At 44.1% G+C, this 14,798-nt stretch overlaps 1 protein-coding gene across 1 annotated transcript in view; it reads right to left on the bottom strand.

Moving 5' to 3' along the window:
* The window catches only part of LOC137335943 (dyslexia-associated protein KIAA0319-like), a gene marked incomplete at its 5' end in the record, with an annotated part of 88,573 nt that overhangs the window by 16,295 nt on the left and 57,480 nt on the right, over nucleotides 1-14,798 (bottom strand). Inside the window, 2 exons of the mRNA XM_068001456.1 lie at nucleotides 4,824-4,975; nucleotides 10,257-10,402. Coding sequence (XP_067857557.1) covers nucleotides 4,824-4,975; nucleotides 10,257-10,402 — 298 coding nt within the window. The remainder of the gene's footprint in view (nucleotides 1-4,823; nucleotides 4,976-10,256; nucleotides 10,403-14,798) is intronic.

The following is a 14,798-nucleotide window of genomic DNA, read 5'->3' as shown; positions in this document are numbered from 1 at the left end:
AACTCCCTTTTGAAAGTTATTATTGAATCCTCTTCCACCGCCCTTTCAGGCAGTGCGTTCCAGATCATAACAACTCGCTGGGTAAAAAAATATTTCTCCTCACCTCACCTCGCCTCTGGTGCTTTTGCCAATCACCTTAAATCTGTGTCCTCTGGTTACCGACCCTTCTGCCACTGGAAACAGTTTCTCCTTTTTTGCTCTATCAAAACTCCTCACGATTTTGAACACCTCTATTAAATCTCCCCTCAACCTTCTTTGCTCCAAGGAGAAGAATCCCAGCTTCTTCAGTCTAGCCTCTGGTGCAGATCTGCTGTGCATGGAAAGATCCCAAGCAGAGGCAATCACATGCTCCCTGCCTGCAGATATCGAGTGGCACTTGCAGAGGGTGGAGAGCAGGCTATCCAACCACACTCCAAAAGGAATAAAAATCAGAGTAAATTATAAAAAGATAAGCCCATGATCTCACATGTCTCCCGGACAAGAACACCCTGCTTGACTAGGAACATAGGAACAGGAGTCGGCCATTCAGCCCCTCGTGCCTGCTCCGCCATTTGATAAGATCATGGCTGATCTGTGATCTAACTCCATATACCTGCCTTTGGCCCATATCCCTTAATACCTTTGGTTGCCAAAAAGCTATCTATCTCAGATTTAAATTTAGCAATTGAGCTAGTATCAATTGCCGTTTGCGGAAGAGTTCCAAACTTCTACCACCCTTTGCGTCTAGAAGTGTTTTCTAATCTCGCTCCTGAAAGGTCTGGCTCTAATTTTTAGACTGTGCCCCCTACTCCTAGAATCCCCAACCAGCGGAAATAGTTTCTCTCTATCCACCCTATCCGTTCCCCTTAATATCTTATAAACTTTGATCAGATCACCCCTTAACCTTCTAAACTCCAGAGAATACAACCCCAATTTGTGTAATCTCTCCTCGTAACTTAACCCTTGAAGTCCGGGTATCATTCCAGTAAACCTACGCTGCACTCCCTCCAAGGCCAATATGTCCTTCCGAAGGTGCGGTGCCCAGAACTGCTCACAGTACTCCAGGTGCGGTCTAACCAGGGTTTTGTATAGCTGCAGCATAACTTCTGCCCCCTTGTACTCCAGTCCTCTAGATATAAAGGCCAGCATTCCATTAGCCTTATTGATGATTTTCTGCACCTGTTCATGACACTTCAATGATCTATGTACCTGAACCCCTAAGTCCCTTTGGACATCCACTGTTTTTAACTTTATACCATTTAGAAAGTACCCTGTTCTATCCTTTTTTGATCCAAAGTGGATGACCTCACATTTGTCTACATTGAATTCCATTTGCCACAGTTTTTCCCATTTACCTAATCTATCAATATCGCTTTGTAATTTTCATCTACACTGCTTACAATGCCACTAGAGAAAGGAAAGTATGACCATGTGGAATGGTTTAACTACTCCTAAACTACCGGTATCTGTTAATTGGATTTCCAGATACCAGGTTATTCAGGTTTAATATTAAAATAATTAACTCCATAATTCTGAATATTTCTCTAAGACTTTTTTAAATCGGTGGCACGTTGACTCTCTTTAGGATTTATCTTCCTTCCCTTCCTGTAGGGTAAAGCACCTGGCTCTGCTTGTCGACAAAGCTGAGATCATTAAATCACTGCACTCGTGTGTTGCCATGCTTCTCTTGCACTTAGGCAAGCACACCAACGTCAAGGAAATTTCCACTTGCTTTGAATGATGTGCTTACTTCCACCTTCTGTAGGGGGCGCTGTTGTCTGGCAACGAGCACCTTTCTACAATCGTCATTGGCCTACTGTTCTTGCTCAACACTAAAGTTTACCTATCAGTAGTTTTGCAAATGCCGAGGGAAATGCTCCAGATCAAGGAATGCGAAATGAGAAAAAAAAGCAAGTGAATGAGGGAAAAGACTGGATTGTGTTGAAATAACAATATTTCCAGTGAATCAACACAATCCAGTCTCGCAATGGAAGCACAGAATGTTAAGATAGAAACTGGAGAGTCCTCTGCCAACTATCTGTAATATATCTTCACAGGCCTACAAATTAACTTAATTTGCCAGATCATCATAAAAGATTTAGAATAGAGAGAACATAAGAAATAGGAACAGGAATAGGCCATATGGCCCCTCGAGCCTGCTCCGGCATTCAATCAGATCATGGCTAATCTTCAACCTCAACTCCACTTTTCTGCCCGATCCCCATATCCTTTGATTCCCCTAGAATTTATCTATCTCAGCGTTGATACTCAACGACTAAGCATCCACAGCCCTCTGCGGTAGAGAATTCCAAAGATTCAGAACCCTCTCAATGAAGACAGCCTCATCTCAGTCTTAAATGGCCGACCCCTTATCCTGCGACTATGAACTCTAGTTCTAAACTTTCCAGCCTCTACCCTGTCAAGCCCCCTCAGATACTTGTATGTTTCAATGAGATCACCTCTCATTCTTCGAAACTCAAGAGAATAGGCCCATTCTACTCAATCTCTGCTCATGGGACAACCCTCTCGTTCCACGAATTAATCTAGTGAACCTTCGTTACATCACCTCAAAGGCAAGTTCATCTTTCCTTAGAGAAGGAGACCAAAACTGTACGCAGTACTCCAGGTGAGGTCTCACCAAAGCCCTGTACAATTGTAGTAAGACTTCCTTACTTTTGTACTCTAACGCCTTGCAATAATGGCCAACATGCAATTTGCCGTCCTAATTGCTTGTTGTACCTGCACATTAACTTTTTGTGTTTCTTGTACCAGGACACCCAAGTCTCTCTGGACACCAACATTTAATAGTTTCTCACCATTTAAAAAATATTCTGTTTTTCTATTCTTCCTACCAAAGTGAATAACTTCACATTTATACTCCATCTGCCACTTTCTTGCCCACTTAACCTGTCTATAACCCTTTGCAGACTTTTTGTGTCCTCCTCACAGCTTACTTTCCCACCTAGCTTTGTATCATCAGCAAACTTGGATACACTACACTCGGTGAATATTTTTTAATAGGATACACTACACTCGGTCCCTTCATCCAAGTCATTAATATAGATTGTAAATAGCTGAGGCCCAAGCACTGATCCTTGCAGTACCCCATTAGTTCCAGCCTGCCACCCTGAAAATGACCCGTTTACCCCTACTCTCTGTTTTCTGTCCGTTAACCAATCCTCTATCCATGCTAATATGTTACCCCCAACCCCATAAGCCCTTATCTTGCATAACAACCTTTTATGTGGCACCTTATCGAATGCCTTTTGAAAATCCAAATATACTACATCCATTGGTTCCCCCTATCTACCCTGCTAGTTACGTCCTCAAAAAACTCGAATAGATTTGTCAAACACGATTTCACTTTCATAAAACCATGTTGACTCTGCCTAATTGTATGATGATATTATGAGAGCAAGAGAAACATCTTTAACAAGGCTGTGGAATCCATTTCTAGGGTTAGTGGCTATGTTAACATTCAAGATTAGATTGGATAGGTGGATGAAGGAAAAGGGGATGAAGAGATATGGAAACAGGGTGGGTAAACATGATTGGAACTGTTTGCTTGCATGGAGGGTAAATGATCACAAGGACTGGTTGGGACAATTGGCCTGTTTCTGTGTTGTAACTTCTATGCATCTGCCTTTGGTGTTAAAATCTAAAACTAAAAGATTCAACTGAAAATTGGTAACATTCAATAACGGATAATGGCAGAATATCCAGGTCTTGTGTTTAAACTCTGTAACATCTTCCAGCTCTCCAACCTTCCGAGAACTCTCCGTTCCTCCAACTCTGGCCTCTTGTGCATCCCACACTCCCTTCGCCCCACCATTGCCTTCAGCCATCTAAACTCTGGAATTCCCTCCCTAAATCTCTCTGCCTCTCTACCTCTCTCTCTCCTCCTTCAAGACGCCCCTTAAAACCTACCTCTTTAACCAAGCTTTTGGTCACCTGTCCTAATATCTCCTGATGTGGCTCGGTGTCAAATTTTGTCTGATAATTGCTCCTGTGAAGCTCCTTGGGATGTTTTACTACATTAATGGCGCGATATAAAGGCAAGTTGCTGTTGTTGCTTATTTAGAATTTTAGCTTTTATAAGAGCTACATAAAACTACAGTACTCTCTTACAACACTCCAGGTATTGAGCTCAGAGCCTCAGCATCGACCGGGGTTGCAAAGTAACTAGATAGTATTGTAGTTGCCCAGGATCGTGAGGTGCCAGAACAACACTCAGTCCAACTGCTTGGCCCCTGCTGTTTCTTAGAGCTGTTCTGGGATGCATGAGAACACTTCCTGCCAATAATATCAGCATGGGTGAGGGGGAGGCAGGGGACCGGGAAAAAGCGTGTGAAATATAACTTACAATACAACTTGATGAAATTTGTGCAAGTAATTCACTTTCACTCTAAAATGGAGGAAATCAAAACTAGCCCTTAGACTCACCTTCCATTACAGCTCTGCAGGCTGCAGCTCAGCCCTGTATTTAACCCTTTGTTCACTGCGTAACACAAGGTGGAATTTTGCTCGATTGATGACGAACGGGGAAAATTCCAGCCATCGTTTTGGGGTATGGAAGGAACATCAGAAACCATCGCCTCAATGAACCATTCACTTACCCTTGTAACCAGGCTAAAGTCTGATGGTGCAGACACACTCAACCAGTCCATGAGGAACAGTGTAATGTTTTTTTTAAAACTTCCATTTTGGATGTTATTTTCTTCACAGTTTTCATTTTCCCTTTCAAGATCTTTACTGCAGAGAGTAGTCCGAGGGTAAAAAGTTAAAAATAGGTGAAGTTATGCAGCTGTTCACAGTGAGTGAAGAAGTACGGATTTCATACTCACACCTGCAGCAGGACTCTGCCCATCTCTAGTCCAAAGGTAAGATACGATGCCTTGGTCATCAGTGGACTTGGAACCATCAAGGGTGATAGAGTTATTGGGCAATGCCAGAACATGGTTACTTCCAGCGCTGGCTACAGGAAGCCTATTGGTTTCTTAAAAATAATTTTAAAATCATCAGTCTTCATTCATCATTGGGAGATCATTTAACTGAACAGTTATGTTAAAACCAGAAATTCTTAAATTCATAAGAACATAAGAAATAGGAGGAGTAGATCATATGGCTCCTCGAGCCTGCTCCGCCATTTAATAAGATCATGGCTCATCTTTGACCTCAACTCCACTTACCTGCCCAATCCCCATATCCCTCGATTCCCTTGGAGTCCAAAAATCAATCGATCTCAGCCTTGAATATAATCAACGTCTCAGCATCCACAGCCCTCTGCGGTAGAGAATTCCAAAGATTCACAACCCTCTGAGTGAAGAAATTCCTCCTCATCTCAGTCTTAAATGGCCAACCCCTTATCCTGAGACTCTGACCCCTTGTTCTAAACTCTCCAGCCAGGGGAAACAGCCTCTCAACATCTACCCTATCAAGCCTTCTTAAGAATTTTATATGATTCCATCAGATCACCTCTCATTCTTCTAAACTCTACAGAATATAGGCCCATTCTTCTCAATCTCTCCTCAAAGGACAACCCTCTCATCTCAGGAATCAATCTAGTGAACCTTTGTGCACCACCCCTAAGGCAAGTATATCCTTCCTTAGGTAAGGAGACCAAACCATACACAGTACTCCAGGTGTGGTCTCACCAAACCCCTCTACAATTGTAGCAAGACTTCCTTACTCTTGTACTCCAAACCCATGCAATAAAGGCCAACATACCATTTGCCTTCCTAATTGTTTGTTGTACCCACATGTTAACTTTGTGTTTTGTGGATAAGGACACCAACATTTAATAGTTTCTCACCATTTAAAAAATATTCGTTTTTTCTATTCTTTCTACCAAAGTGAATAACCTCACATTTCCCCACATTATACTCCATCTGCCGCCTTCTTTCCCACTCACTTAACCTGTCTATATCTCTTTGCAGACTCTTTGTGTCCTCCTCACAGCTTACTTTCCCACCTAGCTTTGTATCGTCAGTAAACTTGGATACATTACACTTGGTCCCTTCATTTAAGTCATTAATATAGATTGTAAATAGCTGAGATCCAAACACTGATCCTTGCGGTACCCCACTAGTTACAGCCTGCTAACCTGAAAATGACCCGTTTATTCCTACTCTCTGTTTTCTGTCTGTTAACCAATCCTCATGTTATAAGCTAATGTATTACCCCCAACCCCATAAGCCCTTACCTTGTATAACAACCTTTTATGTGGCACCTTATCGAATGCCTTTTGAAAATCCAAATATACTACATCCACTGGTTCCCCTTTTTCCACCCTGCTAGTTACATCCTTAAAGAACTCTAATAGGTTTGTCAAACACGATTTCCCTTTTGTAAAACCATGTTGACTCAGAAAATCATAATATGATTAGACAAAGTGCCCTGTTACCACTTCCTTAATAATGGATTCCAGCATTTTCCCGACAACCAATGTCAGGCTAACTGGCATGTAGTTCCCTGTTTTCTCTCTCCCCCTTTTCTTGAATAGCAGGGTTACATTTGCTACCTTCCAATCCACTGGGACCATTCTAGAATCTAGGGAATTTTGGAAGATCACAACCCATGCATTCACTATCTCTGCAGCCTGGGGTAGTTCTGTTAATAATGGATGAAATTGGTATAATAGTGAGAAATTATCTTGGCTGAGAAGATCAAGATGTCGAATCAATTTGGGTGGAGGTAAGAAATAGCAAGGGAAAGAAATCACTGGTGGGAGTAGTATACAGGCCCCCTAACAGTAGCTACACTGTCGGGCAAAATATAAATCAGGAAATAAGGGGGGCTTGTAAAAAAGGTAATGCAATAATCATGGGCGATTTTAACTTACACATAGATTGGACAAATCAAATTGGCAAAAATAGCCCTGAGGAGTTCATAGAGAGTATTAAGGACTGTTTCTTAGACCAATACATCGGGGAACCAACCAGGGAACAGGTCATTTTGGATCTGGTAATGGGTAACGAAACAGGGTTAATTAATGATCTCAAAGTAAAGGATCTCTTGGGAAGCAGTGATCATAACATGTTAGAATTTCACATCCAGTTTGGGAGCGAGGATCTTGGGTCTGAAACTACTGTATTAAACTTAAATAAGGGCAATTATAAAGGAATGAGGGCGGAATTGGCTAAAGTGGACTGGGTAAACAGATTAGATGGTATGATGGTGGAAAGCAGTGGCAAACATTTAAAAAGATATTTTATAACTCGCAACAAAAATATATCCCTGTGAGGAGGAAAGACTCCACAAAAAGGGTGAACCAAACATGGCTAACTAAGGAAGTAAAGGATGGTATCAGGTTAAAAGAAAAAGCATACAACATGGCAAAGATTACTGGTAAGCCCGAAGATTGGGAAAACTTTAAAAAACAGCAAAGGATGACTAAAAGAGTAATTAAGAGGGAGAAAATAAATTATGAGAGCAAACTAGCAAGAAATATAAAAACTGACAGTAAAAGCTTCTACAAGTATATAAAAAGGAAGAGGGTAGCTAAAGTAAACATTGGTCCCTTAGAGGATGAGAATGGGAAAATAATAATGGAAAACAAGGAAATGACAGAGGAATTGAACAAATATTTTGTATCTGTCTTCACAGTAGAAGACACTAATAACATACCAATAATAGTAGAAAATCAAGGGCCAAAGTGGAGGGAGGAGCTAAAAACAATCACTATCACTAGAGAAAAACTACTAGGTAAACTAATGGGTCTAAAGGCTGACAAGTCCCCTGGACCTGATGGCTTGCATCCGAGGGTCTTAAAGGAATGGCTACAGAGATAGTGGATGCATTGGTTGTAATCTTCCAGAATTCACAAGATTCTGGAAAGGTCCCAGAGGATTGGAAAACCGCAAACGTAACACCCCTATTCAAGAAGGGAGTGAGACAGAAAGCAGGTAACTATAGACCAGTTAGCCTAACATCTGTCAATAGGAAAATGCTAGAATCCATTATTAAGGAAGTAGCAGGACATTTGGAGACTCATAATACAATCAAGGAGAGGCAACATGGTTTTATGAAAGGGAAATCATGTCTGACAAATTTATTAGAGTTCTTTGAGGAAGTAACAGGCAGGGTGGATAAAGGGGAACCAATGGATGCAGTATATTTGGATTTCCAAAAGGCATTCGATAAGGTGCCACATAAAAGATTACTGCACAAGGCAAGAGCTCATGGTGTTGGGGGTAATATACTGGCATGGATAGAGGATTGGCTAACTAACAGAAAACAAAGAGTCGGGATAAAAGGATCATTTTCAAAATGGCAATCTGTAACTAGTGGGGTGCTGCAGGGATCGGTGCTGGGGCCTCAACTATTTACAATATATATCAATGACTTGGATGAAGGAACAGAGTGTCTTGTGACCAAATTTGCTGATGATACAAAGATAGGTGAAAAAGCAAGTTGCGATGAGGACACAGTGTCTGCAAAGGGATAGTGACAGGTTAAGCGAATGGGCAAAAATTTGGCAGATGGAATATAATGTGGGAAAATGTGAAGTCATCCACTTTGGGAGGAAAAATAAAAAAGCAAAATATTATTTGAATGGAGAAATACTACAAAATGCTGCAGTACAGAGGGATCTGGGTGTCCTTGTACATGAAACACAAAAAGTCAAAATACAGGTGCAGTAGGTAATCCAGAAGGCGAACAGAATATTGGCCTTTATTTCTAGGGGATTGGGGTATAAAAGCAGGGAAGTCATGCTACAAGTGTACAGCGTGCTGGTGAGACCACACCTGGAGTACTGCGTACAGTTCTGGTGCCCTTATTTAAGGATGGACATACTTGCATTGGAGGTAGTTCAGAGAAGTTTCACTAGGTTGATTCCAGGTATGGAAGGGTTGTCTTATGAGGAAAGATTGAACAGGTTGGGTCTATACTCATTGGAGTTTAGAAGAATGAGAGGAGATCTTATTGAAACATACAAGATTCTGAGGGGACTCGATAGGGTAGATGCTGAGAGGATGTTACCCCTCATGGGGGAATCTAAAACTAGGGAGCATAGTCTCAGAATAAGGGGTCGCCCGTTTAAGACGGAAATGAAGAGGAATTTCTTCTCCCAGAGGGTCGTGAATCTTTGGAATTCTTTACCCCAAAAAGCTGTGCAGGCTGAGCCATTGAATACATTCAAGGCTGAGTTAGACAAATTTTTGATCAGCAGGGGAGTCAAAGGATATGGGGAAAGGGTGGGAAAGTGGAGTTGAGGTAAAAATCAGATCAGCCATGATCTCATTGAATGGCGGAGCAGGCTCGAGGGGCCGAATGGCCTACTCCTGCTCCTATTTCTTATGGTCTTATAGCCCGTCAGGTCCAGGGTACTTTTTCTTTACTAATGTTAATTTATAAATGAAGCTTTGGAGAACAAAATTGGTATAAGACGTTACTTTAAAAATACTTCTACACAGAGTGGTTGAAGTGCACGCATTCAGCGTGAGGTAGTCAGATAGTTCAATACCACAGGTGTCTGACACTCACATCGCCTCAATCATTTTTGTACAATTCTACACCACTGGACAATCAACCTCGAGGAACGAAACAATAGCCGAGTTCACCAGTAAAATGGACTCGAGCCTTCCGTTGTGCTTTGGGAAGTTAGTCATGTAGGACATAGGGTACGACAGTTTGAGTCATTATTGTACACAGCGACAGAGTAGCGTGAGTGAGACTCCATATTAGAAGCACACCGTCACAAAATGTACCCTTGTGTACGGTATATAGTAGAGAACACGGAATATCCGGAGGTATTTACTCTTACATACAGTATATAATATAGAGAACATGGAATATTTGGAATTTCATTCACCCTTATATAGCGTACATAATATAGAGAATATACAGCAGGTGAGAGTTAATTTATCCTATTCCCATTTAACATGGTTCGTCCCACTTGGTAGTTTCATTCATTTTAGCTTTTCTTCTGCTGTCATTAGTGGTTTTGATTTCGATTTTGCACTGCATTATTGACGTGTCAGAGCAGCCACGCTGAAGGATTAGTACTGGGACATGATAACGGGAAATCTGTTCAGAAATCACCTGCATCTGATTCCAACAAAATCCTGTGGCCAGAACATGCTGCAGCCACTGATCTATTGCAGTGCTTATTTTTCCCGTGTTTGAAAGACTAACCTGGCAGGTACTGTAAAATCACTGACAGTATGGTGAGAATAAACACTAAACAATAAGAAATGCACGTTCGTTTAGAACATTGAAATATTGCGATGGATGTGTGGTCAATCACAGTTGAACTTCGTTTACACTCTACTGACCTTCTTTGACGGTAACTGCCACTGTCTTTGAGCTGCTCAGTCCCTGCTGGTCAGTGACAGTCAGCCTGAACTGGTACATCCCAACCTGAAGCCCCATCACCGTGGCGACAGCCTTGGCATTATCCTCAACTTTCACATCAGGGCCACTGAAAGAAAGAAAGGAAGAACTTACATTTATATAGTGCCTTTCGTGACCTCAGGAGCACTTTTGAAGTGTAGTCACTATTGTAATGTGGGAAATGCGGCAGCCAATTTGTGCACAGCAAGGTCCCACAAATAGCAACGAGGTGATGATCGGATAATCTGTGGTGTTGGTTGAGGGATAAATATTGGCCAGGACACCAGGGAGAACTCCTCTGCTCTATCTTCGAAATAGTGCCATGGGATCTTTTACGCCCACCTGAGAGGGCAGACGGGGCCTTGGTTTAATGTCTGATCCGAAAGTCGGCACCTCCGACAGTGCAGAACTCCCTCACAGTATTGCACTGAAGTGTCAGCCTAGATTTTGTGCTCAGATCTCTGGAGTGGGACTTGAACCCACAACCTTCTGACTCAGAGGCGAGAGTGCTGCCACTGAGCCACAGCTAACACTGAAATTAGCCAAACAAATAGGAATTTGCCAGCCTTGCTCTGCTAAACTGCACAATTCCCACAGTGGGTACGGTAGCATAGTGGTTATGTTACTGGGCTAGTAATCCAGAGGCCTGGACTAAATCCAGAGTCATGAGTTCAAATCCCGCCACGGCAGCTGGCGAATTTAAATTCAATAAATTAATTAATTAAATTCAATTAATTAAATAAAAAAAATCTGGAATTAAAATACTAGTATCAGTAATGATGGCCATGAAACTACCGGATTGTCGTAAAAACCCATCTGGTTCACTAATGTCCTTTAGGGAAGGAAGCCTGCCGCCCTTACCCGGTCTGGCCTATATGTGACTCCAGACCCACAGCAATGTGGTTGATTCTTAATTGCCCTCTGAAATGGCCTAGCAAGCCACTCAGTTGTAAAATCTCGCTACGAAAAGTCATAATAAGAATAAAACCGGACGGACCACCCGGCATCGGACCACTAGGCACCGGACACGACAACGGCAAAACACCAAGCCCAGTCGACCCTGCAAGGTCCTCCTTACTAACATCTGGGGACTTGTGCCAAAATTGGGAGAGCTGTCCCACAGACCAGTCAAGCAACAGCCTGACATAGCCATACTCACAGAATCATATCTTTCAGCCAACGTCCCAGACTCTTCCATCACCATCCCTGGGTATGTCCTGTCCCACCGGCAGGATAGACCCACCAGAGGTGGCGGTACAGTGATATACAGTCAGCAGGGAGTGGCCCTGGGAGTCCTCAACATTTACTCTGGACCCCATGAAATCAGGTCAAACATGGGCAAGGAAACCTCCTGCTGATTACCACCTACCGTCCTCCCTCAGCTGATGAATCAGTCCTCCTCCATGTTGAGCACCACTTGGAGGAAGCACTGAGGGTAGCAAGGGCACAAAATGTACTCTGGGTGGGGGACTTCAATGTCCATCACCAAGAGTGGCTCGGGAGCACCACTACTGACCGAGCTGGCCGAGTCCTGAAGGACATAGCTGCCAGACAGGGCCTGCGGCAGGTGGTGAGCGAACCAACACGAGGGAAAAACCGACTTGACCTCGTCCTCACCAACCTACCTGTCGCAAATGCATCTGTCCATGACAGTATTGGTAGGAGTGACCACCGCACCGTCCTCGTGGAGATGAAATCCCGTCTTCGCACTGAGGACACCATCCAACGTGTTGTGTGGCACTACCACCGTGCTAAATGGGATAGATTCAGAACAGATCTAGCAGCTCAAAACTGGGCATCCATGAGGCGCTGTGGGCCATCAGCAGCAGCAGAATTGTATTCCAGCACAATCTGTAACCTCATGGCCCGGCATATTCCTCACTCTACCATTACCAACAAGCCAGGGGATCAACCCTGGTTCAATGAGGAGTGTAGAAGAGCATGCCAGGAGCAGCACCAGGCGTACCTAAAAATGAGGTGCCAACCTGGTGAAGCTACAACTCAGGACTACACGCATGCTAAACGGAAGCAACATGCTATAGACAGAGCTAAGCGATTCCACAACCAACGGATCAGATCAAAGCTCTGCAGTCCTGCCACATCCAGTCGTGAATGGTGGTGGACAATTAAACAACTAACGGGAGGAGGAGGCTCTGCAAACATCCCCATTCTCAATGATGGCGGAGTCCAGCACGTGAGTGCAAAAGACAAGGCTGAAGCGTTTGCAACCATCTTCAGCCAGAAGTGCCGAGTGGATAATCCATCTCAGCCTCCTCCCGATATCCCCACCATCACGGAAGCCAGTCTTCGGCCAATTCGATTCACTCCATGTGATATCAAGAAACGGCTGAGTGCACTGGATACAGCAAAGGCTATGGGCCCTGACAACATCCCAGCTATAGTGCTGAAGACTTGTGCTCCAGAACTAGCTGCGCCTCTCGCCAAGCTGTTCCAGTACAGCTACAACACTGGCATCCACCCGACAATGTGGAAAATTGCCCAGGTATGTCCTGTCCACAAAAAGCAGGACAAATCCAATCCGGCCAATTACCGCCCCATCAGTCTACTCTCAATCATCAGCAAAGTGATGGAAGGTGTCGTCGACAGTGCTATCAAGCGGCACTTACTCACCAATAACCTGCTCACCGATGCTCAGTTTGGGTTCCGCCAGGACCACTCGGCTCCAGACCTCATTACAGCCTTGGTCCAAACATGGACAAAAGAGCTGAATTCCAGAGGTGAGGTGAGAGTGACTGCCCTTGACATCAAGGCAGCATTTGACCGAGTGTGGCACCAAGGAGCCCTAGTAAAATTGAAGTCAATGGGAATCAGGGGGAAAACTCTCCAGTGGCTGGAGTCATACCTAGCACAAAGGAAGATGGTAGTGGTTGTTGGAGGCCAATCATCTCAGCCCCAGGGCATTGCTGCAGGAGTTCCTCAGGGCAGTGTCCTAGGCCCAACCATCTTCAGCTGCTTCATCAATGACCTTCCCTCCATCATAAGGTCAGAAATGGGGATGTTCGCTGATGACTGCACAGTGTTCAGTTCCATTCGCAACCCCTCAGATAATGAAGCAGTCCGAGCCTGCATGCAGCAAGACCTGGACAACATCCAGGCTTGGGCTGATAAGTGGCAAGTAACATTCGCGCCAGATAAGTGCCAGGCAATGACCATCTCCAACAAGAGAGAGTCTAACCACCTCCCCTTGACATTCAACGGCATTACCATCGCCGAATCCCCCACCATCAACATCCTGGGGGTCACCATTGACCAGAAACTTAACTGGACCAGCCATATAAATACTGTGGCTACGAGAGCAGGTCAGAGGCTGGGTATTCTGCGGCGAGTGACTCACCTCCTGACTCCCCAAAGCCTTTCCACCATCTACAAGGCACAAGTCAGGAGTGTGATGGAATACTCTCCACTTGCCTGGATGAGTGCAGCTCCAACAACACTCAAGAAGCTCGACACCATCCAAGATAAAGCAGCCCGCTTGATTGGCACCCCATCCACCACCCTAAACATCCACTCCCTTCACCACCGGCGCACTGTGGCTGCAGTGTGCACCATCCACAGGATGCACTGCAGCAACTCGCCAAGGCTTCTTCGACAGCACCTCCCAAACCCGCGACCTCTACCACCTAGAAGGACAAGGGCAGCAGGCGCATGGGAACAACACCACCTGCACGTTCCCCTCCAAGTCACACACCATCCCGACTTGGAAATATATCGCCGTTCCTTCATTGTCGCTGGGTCAAAATCCTGGAACTCCCTTCCTAACAGCACTGTGGGAGAACCGTCACCACACGGACTGCAGCGGTTCAAGAAGGCGGCTCACCACCACCTTCTCGAGGGCAATTAGGGATGGGCAATAAATGCCGGCCTTGCCAGCGACGCCCACATCCCGTGAACGAATAAAAAAAAAAAAAAAGATTATTGCTATGCCCATATATGCATGCTATGGTTGCAATTTTAAAATACAAAAACACCATTTTATCAATGCAATATTTCAAATTATAGACACCATTTATACAAAACGCAGTTAAAAATATATTAACTTTCACAGGTTTCTGAAAATAACCCCGAAGCCTTGTGTTGTAAAGTCTCTTCAACCCTTCACAGTGCAGAACCAAAGAGCACTGTCTCTGATCACTCCTGACACGCAGGGCATAGCCCACTTCCCGATCAGCTGTCTCTGCTGGCGGGTTTCCCCAAGATGAGCAAGGAACATCGCTCAAACTTCCTGACCGTACTCCAGACACCCGTTTCAGGCCTTCGTGTGGTTTGAATTACTGCAAGTTGTGGCCCAGTGGTCCACTGTGTTTTTTATAATATATTTTTGTTTAAACAGTGAATGTTGATGACTTTGTCAGGGGCCTGATTTGGAGGACAGTACAATGTAGCTTCACTCAACATCCTTAGACATCGTTATTAACCCAGTTTACTTCCTTAATCGTATCATTTTAATTGTGCCATTCATATTC

This window comes from Heptranchias perlo, chromosome 2 (genome assembly GCF_035084215.1).
Source record: "Heptranchias perlo isolate sHepPer1 chromosome 2, sHepPer1.hap1, whole genome shotgun sequence".
In the NCBI taxonomy this organism is placed as follows: domain Eukaryota; kingdom Metazoa; phylum Chordata; class Chondrichthyes; order Hexanchiformes; family Hexanchidae; genus Heptranchias; species Heptranchias perlo.
Note: the sequence above shows the minus strand (reverse complement) of the source record. Positions and strands in the feature narration are given on the sequence as shown.